General features: G+C 40.2%; 1 protein-coding gene across 1 annotated transcript in view; it reads left to right on the plus strand.

Annotated features, from left to right (window-relative positions):
• PRKN (parkin RBR E3 ubiquitin protein ligase) overlaps nt 1-18,276 on the plus strand; it is a 1,305,872-nt gene that overhangs the window by 730,798 nt on the left and 556,798 nt on the right. Inside the window, 2 exon segments of the mRNA XM_027603377.2 lie at nt 5,376-5,391; nt 5,394-5,490. Of these exon segments, the coding sequence (XP_027459178.2) occupies nt 5,376-5,391; nt 5,394-5,490 (113 nt within the window).

The following is an 18,276-nucleotide window of genomic DNA, read 5'->3' on the forward strand; positions in this document are numbered from 1 at the left end:
GAAAATGGAAGAATTTGGACTTGACAGACTGGCTCTGCCTCTGAAAGGGTGCACCTGTCACCTGCCGCTTGCTTCCAGAATCCCCGGCCCTTCCCCTCTCTGTGTGGTGTATTGGGCTGTTGGGCTGGCCATGGCAAACACCAGCTCCCAGATTCCCTCTCCTTGCTTTCAGGCTGGCTTTGCCCACGGGAGGCCTGGTGGGAGCTGGGAGTTCAGAGAGAAGGGCAGAAGCCAGGGTGTTTTTTGCTTTCTCTTCAAGAACCATTTCTGGGGGCGCCGGGAGGCTAAGTCAGTTAAGCATCTGCCTTTGGCTCAGGTCCAGGGTCCTGGGATCGAGCCCTGCAGGGAGCCTCCTTCTCTGTCTCCCTCTGCCGTTCCCCCTGCTTATGCTCTCTCACATGCGCTCTCTGTGTGTGTGTGTGTGTCAAATAAATAAATGAAGCCATTTAAAAAAACTTTTTTTTTAAAGAAGCATTTCTGGCAGTGGCAGCCTCTCTCTCCTCCTCCCAGCTTCCAGCAATTAGCCACCTCCTCCCTCTGTCCTCCCACAGAGCCCCAGTGCTGCTGATCTCAGGGCAGCTTCCTACACTGTGGTGCTTCCACCACCTTTGTAACTTGATCTCAGCATTAAATTCCTGCAGCTGAGCTTCCCCGGCATGGGCCGTGTTTCCCTAACTTGACTCTGACCCATGCACATGGCCAGTTTCTTGTTCAGTACAAACCACAGATTTATTGCAACCTTCTAGTGGAAACTGTGTGACCCTTTTATTTTATCAAGAGAAAGATGTGCTTCCTTTGGGGCATATTAACTGAGAAAGATTTGGAGACTAACTCAAATTTAACGCTTTGTAAAGACAAACACAATATTTCATTGGGAAACATGATGGTGAAGCAGTATCTGTAAAACACCATTAACTTTGGGAAGTTCAATGAAAGCTGCTAGAAGGTTCATGAACAAAGAAGAAGACCGGTCTCATTGCTGTTTCTTCAGATTTGTGTAACTAGCTTGTGGTTGGGATATGTGAGGCTTTCCGGACAATAGTTGTCAGAAATTTGGAACACATTAATTTGTGTTTGGAGTTGACTAATTAGCTTCCAATCCTATAAGTTCTTATACAACTGGGTTCTTGGCATGAATTTATTTTCAGATTTTGCTGCCTTATTTATTCGTTTCCATACCTACTGTTATTTCCTTCTTTGTGAGAGACACTGGTCTGAGTCAGAAGTCAGGTGGCAGAGTGGAGTGAAGAGGAGGGTGACTTCTGGGAATGCCACCAACAGCTGAACTGAAATGTTCACAGGTCTTCCCTTGGTGTATACTTTTGGTTTTTATGGGTCTGATTTGGTTAGAGGGTCAGGCCTCTATAGTTTAAAATGAAAGACAGGTGAGTTATGATAAAATATAATTCAGTAAGAGCAGAGGGAAAGAATCATAGCCTTGTCTATAGAAATGGTAAAAACGTGAGTATGTTTCCATGAACTTAAAGAATATAACTCTGCTGGATAGTGGAAAACACTTATATAGCATTTAACATGGTTGCAATATAAAGCCAAGCTCATTTTCAAAGTCTTATTCTGGGTCCATTTATTAAATAGTTTATACTGTCATTGAAAAAAATAAAAACTGGCCAATTACTGTCATACCTTTTAACTCTATACCTAATTAATTATGGCTTCCCAGAATTGAGTATATGGATCCAAATGAAAAGAGCCAGCCCATGGGAACTATAGTTCCTGGGTAGGTAGAAGAATTCATTTAATTTTATAGGACTTGTTTTTGTTTTGGTTTGGTTTGGTTTGTGTCTCTATTTTTGTAGCTGATTTATCTTGAGCTAGCATTAGTAAAAGATGGGATGTGCCCCTAAGAGAATCTTTCTTCGCCCACATTTAAGGGAGCTAGGATTCCTTTCACTAGGATTGACAGATGTCCTACCCAAGGTAGAGTTTTTTTTAAAGGTTTTCTGTTTTGCTCTGCTTTATTGTTTGTGTATTTTGCATGCAGAATGGAAATATCAAAAGACTACCAACATCTTAGCCCACTGATGGCATAGGACAGGAAATGACCGGATCACACCAGTGATTAGTCAGAAAAGGTGTCACGTCTATAGGGAGACAGTTCTCCAGGATTCTCTTGCATTTCTGCACATTGTGAGGGAGGCGCCTACTACCCTCTTGTTCTGGATGATCTTTTCAAGGAGGTCGCAGAGAGATCTGCTTATTATCCATTATAGTGAAGACAGTATTGCCCTTCAGGGCAAAAGGAAGGTTTGCTTGAAGCTCCTTGTTAAAGATCTGGGTTCTCTAAGCTCAGGGTCCTCCCCTGTATGTAGTTCAGAACCACTTACTTGTAGCACCTTGTTTTTCATCCGCTTCATCCCATAGTTGTTGGGGAGCAGGGGAACTGACATGGTCATCATGTCCATACCTTTTTCTGCCTGAGCTCCGAGCCCCGCAGTTCTTTGTCTCTGACCCAGGAGTCTTGTGTCTTCGCCAGCAACCGCAAGACTGTGGCATGCTAACGTGTGAGCCTGCACACAGGGTGACGTCTCAGACCCTCCGCCGGTCTTGCCAATTACTCTAGCACTACAGAAGAACCTCCTTTCTTAAAAATTGGTGGGGAAAGTGTTGAAATTCACTGATGGGACATTAATTTTAATATACAGAGTTGATAATTTGTATTTTAGTTTTATCAGCCCATGTGAAATACTGGAATTTTCCGAATATCTGTAACTTTTTATACTATTATCTATAAACATCCATTTCCCCCCAGTAAAAAGGATTTGGGCTTTTATCTGGCTGGATTTTATCTGGTATTTGAACAGTTTGTGATTTGTTAGCTGAACATCTACCGGCAGTTTTTTGCAAGCTAAGAAAAAACAGAAATACTATCTATTTATCTGCTTGTGAAATACCTTCTCAATAGCCCCGCCAGCTCAGCTGTTTTGGAGGACTTACTTTGTGTTACAAGTGGGATTTCTTCCACATCTGCAGAAAACAGTCACAGCCACTAGCTCAGTGTATTTCATAAGGGTCCGTCCTGTCCTCCACGCTTTTTGTTTTGGCAGTCAGGAATTGCTCTAAATCTTTTTCTTAACATCCTTGAACTGGCCTTTGAAGGATTTGTAACATTTCAAAAGGTTGTATGAAGAGGGTAGCATTCTCTGGTAAAAAAAAAAAAAAGAGAGAGAAGAAAAGCCATCAGTACGATTTCCATGCCACTCCAGGGAAAGACCTGGGCTCATAGCTACGACGCCTGGACACACCTAAACAGGCGTTCATCAGAAGCACCGGCCACCCTGTCTATTACAGTGAGACTGTTGGCACACCCTCATCTGGGGGGCTGGGGACTGCAGGAGGATGACTTGTATGCCACTTGCTGCAGGCAGGAGTGGCTCCGGCTAACAGGTATACCATCTGGGGTTGTAGGACACTTGCAAATAAGGACACCCTGGGCTCCAAACAGCTGGCTTGGGGACACTTCTCTGTACAGTGGCACACTTCAGATGTTTGGAGAGTAACACCTGTTACCTGAGACATGGCATCATTTTCAGATGTGACAAGCAGAGGTGTGTTACAGCTGTTGTCTTCGGAGAGAATAAACAGTTACTCTCTATACCACCAATATCAGTATAACTTGATGAGTCTCAAATGTGTGGTTCCCAGAGTAGTAGTAAAAACATCACCTGCCAACATGGCAGAAATGCAAATCATGGGCCCTACTTCGGTACTACTGAATTAGAAAACTCTGGTGTGGGGCCCAGCAACGTCTAGCGTAACAACCCCCACCCTCCACCAGGTGATTCTGGTGCAACGGGTGTTTGAGAGCCACAGGTGTTACTCATTGTATCTCAGGTCAGAGGAGAATGAGGTTAGTTGGGTTATAAGTTGGGAAAGAATAAATGAAGGGTGGTGCTGTCAAATGTATAAAGGGATAATGGTAGAATTTGTTGAATAAACCTACTGATTTTTTCATTTAAGAAAATATGTCTAATGCCTCTTCTCTGAGGGGCACTGTTAAGATACAGATATGAATAAGGGATTCCATAATACTTCAGAGTCTATATCAGGGGTGGACCATTAATGATGGCCTGTGGACAAAATCCCATTTTCCAAATGTTTTTATGAATAAAGTTGTATTAGGACACAGTCATAGGTGTCCATCTGCATGTTGTCTGTGGGTGCTCTCAGACTACCATGCAGATTGAAAAGCTCAACAAGGACCCACAAAGTCCCACAAAGTCAAAAACATTTAATATCTGGAGCTGTAATAAAAGGTCGAGTCTAGCGTTTCAAGGGGAACTACTGTCCATATTCCAGGTAGTTATACTCGAATGGAGGTGTGGTGTGCAAGTGCTCTTCCGTTGTCCAGTGATAAACTTGTGTTGGATTTTTGCCGCAGCAGAGAACTTCACTTCATGGATGTGGTTATTGTGGAAGGTGTAAAGACTGTCAGGCAAGAGGTAGAGCAATTACTGTGCCGAGCACCTTAATGTACCAAGGGTAAAGGGGTGTGTGAACAAATGGAGAAATAACAAGGGAAAGAAATGAAGAAAAATAAAAAGAAGATTTGGGTTGAGAAGGGAGAATATAAGCAATCAAAAGAATGTGACCTACGTGAAAAGCCAAGTGTGCAGGACAAGGCTGGCGAAGCCAATTAAGGAGACAAGTACAGGTGTAGAACATTCCCTGCTGCTTAGCGTGGGGGGGCATGGTCCGAGTCTCCCAGGGAATTCTGGGACCCTCTACAGAGGCCGAAAATGGTTGGGGAAGTGTCTGAGGAGAGTCACACTCTGCTACTGTGTAAGTCTCCGTGTTCGAACATGCTTATTCGTAGGAGTGTTCCCTCGATTCTTTACTCCGTATCACATCCTTGCTGTTAACTGACCGATTGTGTAGCGGGCCATGGAAAAAGCCCTGGGTTTCCCCTTAGAAAGTCTGGTTACTTCCTGCCTTCACCTCTGATTGTTTGACTTTGGACAATCATTTCATGGCTCAGTGTCTCCCTTTCCTCATTTGTGAGATACTGTTTCAGGCTTCCTCCTGCACTGACATTGTGCTATTCTACTAGACTCACTTATCATGGAAGGACATCGCTAAACCAGAGTCACAGAGCATTTCCCCAGCTCCAGAGCTGAAAGAGCAAAGGAAGATGAGCAGAGACACTTGGACCCTCCTAACAAGGGGATTGCAGACTAGTTTGGCATGAGGGTATTAGTTTCCCTCCAAGATTTGATGTGGACTTACTTCTAACTCATACCTACTAATAGATTCCCTCTCTTGGCCAAAGAGATTGTTCACTGTGAAAATGTTTGAGATGGGAAATGGCCAGCTGAGCTCCATGCCTGAGATTTCTCACAGAGTTCTCATTCTTTTAGGAATTTTTCTTTAAATGTGAGCACACCCAACCTCTGACAAGGAAACGTCAGTAGCTTTGAACCTGATTACGACAAACAGTCGAGACATCACCTGCATAACGTGTACCGACGTCAGGTAAGGCTCGGAAACACCGTCACCCTCCACAGGTTGCTTTCCCAGTGGTGGCCTCTCGTGGAACCTCCTCAGTGGTTTCTCTTTCTTGAGGAGTGTCTGCTTTGCTTCGACGCCATTCATGCAATGTGAGTGTATTTCAGTATGATCAAATTATTTAAAGTGCCAAATCTTTAGTGTGGTCCATGGTCAAAGCTTCGATGCCGTTCACCCAATATGGTATATTTCACTATAATCAAACTTTTTAAAGTGCCAAATCCTTAATGTGGTCAGTGGCCAAAATAGTATGCTAAAGATATAAGTGAGATAACTTGTGTCTAAAAGTAGTGTGATCTTAAAAAAATAAGTGTTAGGAATGCCATAACAATTTATGAGCACTATTCATTCTTGGAATATATGATCCATAACATTTTATTTTTAAGCCATCTCTACACCCGACATGGGGCTCGAGCTCACAATTCCAAGACTGAGAGTCACATGCTCTACTGACTGAGCCAGCCGGTGCCCCAACATTTTATAAAATGTCTTTTCCACACACTTCAGTTCTCCCATATAACTTGCCCAGTGTTTATAGTGGGGCCTCACATATATTCATACACCCAAAAATAAAAGCATGTAGCTAGTTTGGGACCCGGTTATGTCTAATCTCAGTAGAGGAAAGAAAATGTGAGACACTGTGTTACGAAAACCAGGGATAAGGACTAGATTTGAATTTCAGGTCGGGAGGCAAAGACCAAGTAGAAAAACCCAAGCCTCTTGGATCTTCAGAGTTGGTGGCTGAGAGTAGAACTCTTTACTTTATTCAGTTGAACAGAAAATAGCTTTATTCCACATTCTCTGAGGTTGGCTAGAAGCTCAAATTGCAATAGAGGGATCCTAGCCCTGATATCAAGAAGAGCTTTTAGTAAAATGCCAAAGTGAATTGATGAATAAAGTCAAAGAATCTTCCTTGTTCCAGACTTTTAACAAAGACAGATAAATACGCTCAGCATTTCAGTGTTGTGTCTCTTTGGTCTTGGGAGAGTGTTAGGTGGCCTTTTAAAGTTACCTTAAGCTCTGTGATTTAGTGGTTAGTGGGTATTATTAACACTCCTAACATAACACTTGTATCCTTTAATAAATTTAAATAAAAATATTGACAAATAGAAGCCTAAAATCCTTAACAGCATCTGTTAGACAAATTTGTATCCAAGGGATTAAAAATGAGGCTTTTTTTTTTTTTTTTTTTTTTTTGCTGCTGCTGCCTTTTTAAGTTCCTGCTGTGATAGGGAACACCACAAATTTGCCTAAAATGCAGCTTTCCAATATACCCCCGTAAGGTGAATGATTGCAACGGGCTAATGTTTTCAACTCGCAAGAACAGTTGATTTGTCTGGTATATCAGGAAGGGAGCTGGGGAGTCCTAAAACTGAGAGCTCAACTGCTCTGCAAGCACTGAGAATTAAAATCACGTCTCAGTTTTTCATAGGAGAAAGTTTTTCTCTAAGTCAGAATGCAGCCTGCCAGCCCAATATTTACAAACCTTCATTAGAGTTGGTAAAGATGGCATTAAGATATATAGTATTGATCGTACGATCTTACCCCGAGCATTGCTCTCCATGCTTCCTGCTGCAAGGCTATAGCCTTCATATTAGTAACTCACAACATCCACCCAGAGAAACAAGCCACTTCCAGATGCACAGGGAGATGACTGCTGGAAAGTAATATTGTCTGTTGCAATAAAATTTTTCGTCTATTTTGAGGGGATTTTATAAATAGAAGTTACTGTATTCAATTAGATTTAAGTGTGTGTGTGGAAACCAACCACTTGACTGAATGAGGTCCCTTCGTATATAAGGGAGCAGAGGATAGTCTGTGTGTAAAATAAAGGAAGAAGCCCTCTCCTCTTACAGTGAAGGATTCATACATAGGGATTTCATAAAAACCTGCATGAAGACACACCAATACTTTATGTTGTACTTTGCTGATTGTTGTGGTTTCTTTTTTTTTTTCCTGCAAATGCTTTCTTTTCTAATTTAGAAGTGATTCACTCACAAAAAAACTAAAAAAAAAAAAAAAAAAAAACAGAAGGATGTTTTTACCCTCATGGTTAGTAAGATTTTGGTTTAATTCTTTCCAACATCTTGAGTTTGCCTAAGTATTTGCATGTATACATGGTGGGGGGCAGGTGCAAAATGTAATCATATTGTATAGGTAGTTTTGTATCTGGCTTTTTCCACTTCGCATTGCATCATGAGAAATTTCCCCTGCTATGATATATCCTATGAAAACAAGTTTTGTTTTTTTTGTTGTTTTAAATAGGTACCTAAGATTTCAACATTTGGGAATACTCTAATCATTTCCCTATTGCTGGTGATTTGAATTATTTCTAATTAAAAATATTAAATTAAGTAACCCTTATATCTATATCCCTTTCCAAAAATCATCGACTGCTTGTTTCGAATCTAAGAATAGTGTCATAGAAATGGTAACAGAAGGTCAGTGTTAATGGACGTGTTTAAGGTTCTGGATGCGTATCGCCAAGTTTATTTCCATTTTAGACCATGATTGCCTATCAGAGGGCTCCTGACTGCATCTTTTCCAGTATTATGTTCATAGTTTTAGTTTTTTGATTATTTGCTGAAGGACATTACTTTTGTCATTAATATCTGTTGTTTTTTTTTTTTTTATTGGCAAGTTCGAGCATTTCTAACTTATTTGCATTTTCTTTTTTCTTTTTTTTTTGGCTTATTTGCATTTTCTGTTGTGAGAGAAAAATGCAGAACTTTCTCAGTATGAAAGCTTTAGGAAGAATCTGAAAAAAAAAAAAGATTGACTCTGCAGTTACTCTCTCATTCACTTAAATATCTGTCCTTTATTCATATAAGGTTTTCTGACCTGTGAATATATGTTTCAATGTATTTCTTTGGTTTGGATTTTGAAATATCACATCTTCCTGGAGATAAATCAAGTTATTTAATTACAGAATTGGAAAATACAAATTGGGGGTATCTAATTATATTTTATGTTTGTTTTATTTATTTTTGTATGTACCCTAATCATCCATCATTAGTCAAATTAGCCATCATTAACTGCATAATAGATTAAAACCAGAGGATTAATTTCAATTGCACTTGTTGGTCACTGGCATATGGGAAAGTGATTGACTTTTGCATATTAACCTGGTATCCTGCAAGCTTGCTGTAACTGCTTATTATTTCAGGAATTAATCTGTGGCTTTTTTCAGGTTACCTGCATAGATTATTACGTCATCTGTGAACATGCGCAGTTTCATGTCTTCCTTCCCTATCTGTATCCCTTTATTTCTTTTTCTTGCCTGTTTGCATTAGCAAAGCCATCCGGTGTGATGTTGAAAAGGAGTGGTCCAGAAAGGACCCACTTGCTTGTACCTGATCTTATTGGGAAAGCTTCAGGTTTCTTTCCTAGTTTTCTGATAGTTTTTATCATGAATGGGGGTGTTGGATTTTGTCGATACCTTTTTCTGTGTCTACTGATATTATCATGTGAAATTTCTCTTAGTCTGGTGTTTAGCCTGTTTTAGTCTATGATGGATTATATTAATTTATTTTTGAGTGTTGAATCAGCTCCTCATCCATGGGTTCAATCCCTCTTGACTATTGTATATAATTCTTTTGAAGCTTTTCTGTATTTGATTTCGCAAATATTTTGTTGAGGATATTTGCATCTATGCTCATGAGAGGTATGGGTCTGTAGTTTTCTTGTATTGCCTTTGTCTGGTTTTTAGCATTAAGGTAATTTTGGCCTCATAGAATGAGTTAGGAAGGGCGCCTGGGTGGCTCAGCCAGTTAAGTGTCTGCCTTCGGCTCAGGTCATGGTCCCAGGGTCCTGGGATCGAGTCCCGCATCGGGCTCCCTGCTCCGCGGGAAGCCTGCTTCTCTCTCTCCCTCTGCCTGCCTCTCTGCCCTACTTGTTCTCTCTCTCTCTATGTCAAATAAATAAATAAAATCTTAAAAAAAAAAAAAAAAGAATGAGTTAGGAAGTATTCATTCTGTTTCTCTCCTCTAAAAGAGATTGTAGAAAATTGGTTGCAAGGTAGAAATTTTATTTATTGTTGTGCTTTACAAACATACAATTTTGTATACAAAGAGATTAATATATCTTTCATCTACGTTCTTAATAAGTGTCTAATAACATATTCAAGGGTCTCCAGCACCACTAAGCTAACTTTTTGACTTTAGGAAAAAAAACATAATCTCTTAGGCCTTCAGGTTCCTTATCAAGTCTGAGAATTGCAGTAGGTCATCTATAAGGCTCTGGCTGGTTTTAAAAGCTTGCAAGAGGTAGGAACAGTGCTTGTTCACAGCTTATAAATCGATTGTATCATTTGAGAAAACACTTGTTTGTGGTCCTGCCTGCTGACAAATGCAGAAATAAAAGATGAGGTTTTCAGTGACGCTTGTTTCCACAGCCCACATTTGTGGTTGTAATATGTAAAGGTCTATGTGTCTAACATAGATGTGTTATTCACTTCCAGATATTAGGCTTAACATTTTATTCAGGTATGTGGTTTGTGTCCTTCGAGTTTACCTTGTATATAAAATATTTTCCCCCTCTCTTGGGCACTTGGGGGGCTCAGTCAGCTAAGCATCAGCCTTCGGCTCAGGTCACGATCCGAGGTCCTGGATCCGGCTCCCTGCTCAGCGGGGAGTCTGCCTCTGCCCCTCCCCCTGCTCTTGCACGTGCTCTTTCTCTCTCTCTGTCAAATAAATAAATAAAAATAAAAAATAATAAAATATTTAACCCTCTCTTAGAGAAGTGAGCTATTTGAGAACCACAGCAGCCTGAGGTTTTACCTGAACCAGCAGATTCCCATCTGCCATCCAGCCACGTGGTTCCCTCCACCCATAGTAGTGAGTTGATCTGCAGCCACTCAGGGTTATCAGTTGATAGTCTTACGTTTATGAACGAAAAGTAGTGAATTGAACAAAAAGAAAAAAAAAACAAAAACAACCAAAAACTTGAGCAAGAACAGAAAGTACAGCACTTGAAGGCAGGAACGGCGATATTGTTATGTATTTCCTTTTTTTTTCCAAGTTTTTATTTAAATTCTGATTAGTGAACATACAGTGTAATATTAGTTTCAGGTGTAGAATTTAGTGATTCATCACTTACATCATAATTTTGTTACGTATTTCCAGTAGAAATTCCATCAGAAAGGCTCAGAACACTCCTGGATAGCTCAGTTCGACTTAGGAGTGGCAGTACTCTGCCGTACGAAAATGACAGGGCCAATGGCATGGTGAGATTTGTGTGCTTTCCCTGACCAGTATGTGTATCTTGCAACGTACCCTGCCTGGGAGAAAACGGTATTTCTGCTTCTTGAATCTTACTTTGCAATATTATCCTTAGAATTTAAAATGTAAAATTTGAAAATTACAAAACAGAGAAATTATTAGCATGATACCATTTGTCAAAAAGAAAGAACTCATCCCCACCCTTCTGCTTTGCTCCTTCTGAGGCTGCCTAGTGAATTCCTGCACTTTTTTCCACCTTTATCCGCCGTTCTTCAGTTTACAAAGCTGAAGACAAACTAAAAGAAATAACCATGTTTGCACAGCCAAGATTTAACTTTCCAGAAACAGGTTTTAAATCTCAGCTCCTAGTAGGACATTAAATCTAAGAACTGGTACTACCTTATAATTTTCCTCAACTCTTCCAATGAAGACTTATGTTTTTGATGTCATTGTTGTTTGATATAAATGTATTTTTATAATTTTCTTGCTTTCAAATTTGTCTTAAAATTCATTCAGCCTATTGAAGTAATGCTGCCTTGGGATTGCAGACTTAAAAGATTTACTTGGGTTTGGAGATTAGTAAAGATTTATCTCAAAGTCCATTTGTAGTGCTCTTGGTATCCAGGGGGAGAGTGATTTAACTATCATTTGGCAGTATTTTAGTATGCATTCATTCATTCATTTAACAGAGATTTTAAAAAATGGGGATCTTAGTTACTTTCCTTTGAATACATGTGTTATGTCTTAGGCTTCTCCTCTCAATTCACACTTTAATTTTAGTTATATTTGGCATTTATGCTGTGATTTAGAATTAATATACAAGTTCTTTTTCTGTCCAATTTCAAGACATTGCTTAACAGTTATATTTTATCAACTTAACTGTTTCTTGACATTTTGGCATTAGATGGGAACTGATGGTTTTATACATTCATCGGGGTCTGAAGAGCATCTTCAGAGACTCCAGATATAGCCACATATAATTTAACTGAAATCTTTAACATGGCCTCTTTCAGTAAATGGCTTTAGTTCTGTAATGGAAGAAGTGTTGGATTTTGTGTGTGTGTGCGTCATAGCACTAGAGACCTGCTTTGCGCTGACAGATCTATGTATTTCTCTTATTAGAGAAATAGCTTGTATACTCTAGGTAATGTAACATGCCGGGAACAAAAGATAGTTTCATATAAGTAGGGGAGAATCTCAGAGCGTCTGTTTTACATAGCATTACAGAGAGAGGTAAATCAGAATAGCACATTTATATCATAATAAACAGAAGTCTGTTACAGAGTAGCATGGAATATCTTTTACCTTTTTAAGATGAAACAGGGAACTTCAAAGATATGTCTTCTAGTTTGAAGCAGGCTACTTCACACTGTGCCCCAGACCTCATGGGAGTTAGCTCTTTCTGCGTATGCTGGGAGTGATTTCTTTCCTGAAAGAGTGTGTGTGGCACACTCTTGAGAGAGAACTGCTATAAACTCTTCCAGGATGGAGAGTTCTTCCTATGGGTGAAGTCTCTCATACAAGAAATTACATTGGCTCTTTGAAATGAAAAGGAAGGTAGTGCTTAATTACCTATAATTCTTCCACTAAATTTATTTCAAATCATTCAAATATCTGTCTTAAAGATGAAGAAATTGAGGCTAGGACATTGTAAAAATTACATCTGGTCACACCCCAAGGAGGGAGTTGAATCAGCCTGTACTGAGGTCCCTGGGGTTGGTGCCGTCTCTCATCACACCTGACCCCCTGCAGGTCTGGGTTTCCTCTGTGGAGTAAAAGGCAGGGCTGTCTGCTGGGGCTGGAACGTAACTTTGCATATGAAAAGGAAAATACTAGCAGTAAAGTGAGATACAAAGACTGTTGGAAGACCAGTAAGAGCTGAACCATCCGAGCTCTGTACAAGCCCATCTGCCTTCTGGGGTGCACGCACCACAAGGACAGGGTCCAGGCGTGGCCGATGCACAGACATGCTGTTGCTGCATGTCCCCACGAGCCTTTGCGTCAAAGAGATTTCAATGTTTACCGATTTGAATTAAAGTAAATCTGCTTTCATGCAGAGCAGCAAACAGAAAGCAAGTTCTTTTCCTATGGAACACTTTCCTTTTAGAAAACCCCTTCTGTAAGAGTGCACATATCATGATGAGCACGGAGTGAGGTATACAAGTGTGGAATCACTGTATTGTACACCTGTAACTAACACCCTAGTAATTATTCTGGAATTTAGAAATCAAACAAATAAACAAATGGGGGGGAAAAAAAACCTTCTGAATTTAATAGAATTTTCCAAAACTGAATGAAACAACTTAATCAGAAATCAATGGAGAGTTTTACAGTGTTAGTAGGAGTAAGGGGAAAAGTCAAATTTTGAAGTCCAACCTTAGGATATAGATTTCTCAGCTGTATCGTTTGGGGTCAGTTGCTTATGAAAACAGAAGAAATAGTTTATCAACACTGATACTTTGAAATATGAGCTGTGTCAGTTTTAATGTCAGTCAGTGACCTTCATTTCTCCTGCAGTGAACCCTGTAGATTTCAACTGCAATGGTCTGCATCGGCGGGGTGTCCTGGAGACGTTACAGATGCTTGTGCATGAAATTCATATGCCTCACCTTTCCATTTAACTGTTCCTGCAGGTGCACACCAGCCCCCGCTGACACTAGTAGGACAATATTGCAAATCCTCTTGGACCACTTTTGTATCCATTAAGGTCAACTGCGCATGTTGTAAACATCTGGATTTTAAGCAGTTCATTTTCTGATGGTGGAGGTTAGGAAGCAGCCGTCTCCATAAAGCATCCAAGTGGCTTTGCCTAGAACTTCGTTGACAGCCACACGTTATTTTTAAGGTCCATTTTCATTGGAAATAAATAATCACATAGTTTTTAATTAGCAATATTTTACTTAGAAAAATGTAAGTGGCTTGTTCATTTGTTTTTAGTTTTTTTTTTTTTTAGATTTTAATTTATTTATTTGAGAGAGAAAGAGAGAACATGAGCAGGGGGGAGGGGCAGAGGGAGAGAGAGAGATTGAGAAGCAGACTCCCTGATGAGCAAGAAGCCCAGACATGGGGCTCAATCCCAGGACCTGGAGATCATGACCTGAGCCAAAGGCAGACGCCCAACTGACTGAGTCACCCAGGCTCCCCTTGTTCATTTGTTTTTAGTTGCAATTTTGTCTTTGTAATTAGCAGTTGGTTATAAATTTGGTGAGAGCAAGAGATTATTTCCACTGCAAATTATTTGTGCTGATTTCATACCCTTGGGAAATTTCTACCGGCTAGGACATGCTTAGTGGTAAGCAGTGACATGACCTACCTTTCCCTCTGCAAACGCCATTGACATAGCTATTTATTCCCATTGACCTGTAGAAATAAGTATTTGCAGATTTGCCCCTTGTTGCTTCCACAGCTTGTAGAGTTAGTTACAACCAAACAAGCAATAGTCTCAGTAACCTGGAGTGCAATCAGAGTTATTTATTGAAGTAAGGGTCACGACCTTTTGTTTCTGTTTTTTGTTAATTTGGCAAATTTCACGTCAAAGAAAGCATGGCCTCAATTCCTCTATCTGCAGCATGCTGGAAAAGAAGTCTCCAGGGTTTCTAGATCCAGATACACCGTTCCACAGCACTGAGGGCTTCTCTGCGTACGGGTGTGACAGTCCTCACACCGTCACGTGCACACGTTAGTGTGTGGAAATGGTGTCCTCCAACACTGGTATCACGGGCCAAGCGAATTCATGCGGGCGTCTGCCATCCTCAGCACCTCCTCTAACATTAGGGAGGACTGAAAAGGCAACCTGTTCACTCACTAGGTATTTGCGGAGCTCATCTATGACTCAAGTTAACTGTTCTAGGTGCTTCCAGCTGATGGGACGCGGGGCAAACAGATGGCAGCTGTCTATGCTGGCAGTGAGTGGTGTGGTGGAAAAGGGCTGGCTCAGGCAGGGCAGAGTTTGATAACACCCGAGGACTTTCTCAGTGTGTCATTCCTACGAATCAGGGACCCCAACTTCTTTTTTTTTAGGCCATGTCTTTCCAACGATTCTTTTAACTTGGTTGAGACAGCATTAAAAAGAAAAAATACATGGAATAAGTTGTGTGAGTTTAAGCCAGGCATGCACTAATTGGCCTACTCCCTCTTCTTTTACACTCGGTCCGCTCGCCGCTGACATTGTCTGCTGCCACACCTTCTTCCTACCTGTTACCCAGGAAATGACCAGACCTTAACTCCCAAAGCCAAACTCTGACACCTGGTGCTGCCCTTGTCAGTCTCAGATCCGGTTCCTTCTCCCGGGCTGAATGAAAGTGTTCTTTGTGGTATTTTCTGACTGTGTAGGGTTGTTTTCATATATGCTCAGGCCAGACCCATATGCACACCAAGATAATCTGACCTAATTATATATTCCACGAGGCTAGGACTGCCCAGGACAGCGGAGGTTCAACAACGGGTAACAATTTCTACTGCTCTGTTGATATTTGTTAGATATTTTGCATGTATATTGATCACTTTGCCTCTCTGAGATAAATGTTATGCCCATTGTACAAATAAGAAAAATAAAGTACAAAGAGGGTATCTTACTTGCCCAGAGAGGGTCACATTGCTCTTAAAATGGAGAGAAAGCATGGATCTGTATTTGTGTTTGTTCCACAATGATACTGACAGCAAAATCCCTGCCCCTAGTTAGCGACCATACTGTGTGGCCTTGGGAATATGTTCGTTGCCTCAAAAGAAAAAAAAAAAAAAAAAAAAGATCATTAATTGTGGGAAAAGAGAGATTGTAGCTAGAAGATAGGAATGGGCTGAGGAGGGGTGATTTCAAATAGAAGTTAAATGTTGAAGGAGTATTTGCAGAGTTGTGGCTATTGGTTTATTTGGGATTAACGGCACCAACTAATGCGCAGGCAGCAAATGAGGGGTATGAGGGATAACTCTAGTCTGGGGTTTCTGTGAGGGTGGTTCCTTCCCTCCAGAGAAGGCATTGTTTGGGCCCCTACTGCTTAACAGGAGAGGCTATGATCAGGTTCCTAGGGCTGTGGAGCGTAGAGGAGCTCCCTGGGACAAATAGTTGGGGAGGCTTCAGTGGCAGCAACTGTGATGGGGAGCCGAGGAGGACGTGGTACCTGCTCTGGAGCACAAGAAAACCCAGAGCAACTGAGCAGCCCACACGCTCTGTGGCCCCCCCAGCGGGAGGGTGATTCCTCGCTGGGGGCGGAGCCCTGCTCACTAAGATGTCATCTGAGGTCCTCCAGGAGAGATGTCCAGGATTAAGGGCACAGGGAAGAGCATGTCCTGGATGACAAGTGGTGGTATCTCTCAACCAGTCTTCATCTTTGTTCCCTCTGAATATCTCTGCTCCATTTAATCATCTGATTGCTGTCTTTTGTGTATTCCTCCCTGCAGAAGTATTTTGCTTAGCTGTCCTGCCTTTAGTTTGTCTTAGGAAAATTATAAGTATTTTTCCAGATATAAAATGATATTTTTAAGCCATGTGCCCATATTCAGATCCATATATATATATATATATATGGTCACTTGGTTGTAATTAAGTGGAATCACAGAGATGGGAGAAAAGACTGTTAATACTTCTGGATAAAGTGGTTTAATGTTGATGTTTAAAAGTGAACCTTGACTTCTTATCTCATATCATACATTAAAGTTAGTATCAAGTGGAATTATGGATGTAAATATAAACATTGAAACAAGAAAGCCTCTAGAATATAAAATAGTGTAAAGTCTTCGTGACTCTAAAGTAGAGGAAGATTTCTTATACAGGGTAAAAAAAATCAATTATAAGGGAAAAGTTTGATAAATTCATCTACATTAAAATGTAGAACTTATCAAAAGGCACTTTAAAGGAGCGAATAGACAAGCCACAGAGTGGGCAATTTTGCAACACATGTAAGTGATCAAGGGCTCAGAATGTGTAAGGAACTTCTACACATTGATAAGAAAGACAACATGATAGAAAAATGGACAAAATACTTTGATAGAAAAAAGAGATTATCCAAATGATTTATAAACATTCGAAAGTGGGAAATGCAAATTAAAACTGCTGTGTGTTACCATGATGTACCCAAACAACAGAATACCTAAAATCTAAGAGACTGACAAGCCCAGGCTCTGATAAGGATATGAAGCAGCTGCAACTGCCATATACTACTATGGGCTCATAAACTGATGCAGCCATTCTAGAAAATTGATTGGCAGTACATCCTTGAAGATGAATGTACACTTGTCATATGACCCAGTGATTCCACTTGTAGGTATAGACCAATCAGAAATGCATACTTATGTTCATCAGAAACACATGTAAGGACTATTCATAGCAGCATCATTAATGATAGCTAAAAACTTGACATAAACCAAGTGTCAATCAATGACATCATGTGGTATGAACATAAAAGACCATACAGTGATGAAAATGAATTGAACTACATGTAACTATGAGCATCATGTTGAGAAAAAAAGCTGGACACTAAGCTCCACTAAACTCTTCCCTTTCTCTGTCTCTATGATTTTTCTCTCTCCCCCTTTTCCTCCATTAGTTGTGCCTTTATGATGATGACCGTCCCTAACCCCTGCATTCCTTATTATTCTTAGAATACTATCGATCTGTCTCCAACACTATGTACTCAGTATTTTGTTCAAAATGTATTGTTGCATTACTTTCTTTTTAAAAAATTTAGAAATACAGTTTCGTGTAGTCTTCTTCAAAGCTGTAGTGTGACTAAAGCATTTGAAATTGTTACCACCTCCAATTAATATTTCTCTGTAGACCGTAATGTTTTTGAGAACAATCTCCCTCTACTAGGAGTAAGCTTAGAGATTTTGATTGAGACTATTCTCAATTCTAACTTTTTTAAAAAAATGAATAAATATTACTGGCAGAATAAATATTACTATTAGCCCAAGTATTATCTTTTCCTTTACTCAAAGAACCTTTCTTCGACAAACATTTTTTTTATAAAACAGAACTTGCCAAATAAGTTATTTTTATTTGTGTTTTGAAAGCTCCACCACATTTAGATGCAGCAAAATAAGAAGCTTTTCTCAAATTCACTTCTCTATGATAGAAATATAAATTTATCTGATTAAAAGTAGGAGTTGTATGAAAGAACTCTTCCCACAAGTTGAAGTATCCCAAGAGTTCAATTATAGACTCCAGAATGGAAACCTTTTGTATCATTTCTTCTTTACTTTTGTAGGGCTTAGTTTAAATGTCTTCTCACAAACTGTTTTTAGTGATTTATATCTACTTTAAGCTTCAAAAGATGGAAGATTTAGGGTACTCCATTAATTAAATACTTTAAAGTTTGCAAACTGATTTTATTTATTTTTTATTTTTTATTTTTTTAAAGATTTTATTTATTTACTTGACAGAGACAGACACAGCGAAAGAGGGAACACAAGCAGGGGGAGCGGCAGGCAGAGGGAGAAGCAGGCTTCCTGCTGATCAGGGAGCCCGATGTGGGGCTCGATCCCAGGACCCTGGGACCATGACCTGAGCTGAAGGCAGATGCTTAATGACTGAGCCACC

Source organism: Zalophus californianus, chromosome 7, assembly GCF_009762305.2.
Source record: "Zalophus californianus isolate mZalCal1 chromosome 7, mZalCal1.pri.v2, whole genome shotgun sequence".
NCBI classification, from domain to species: Eukaryota; Metazoa; Chordata; class Mammalia; order Carnivora; family Otariidae; genus Zalophus; species Zalophus californianus.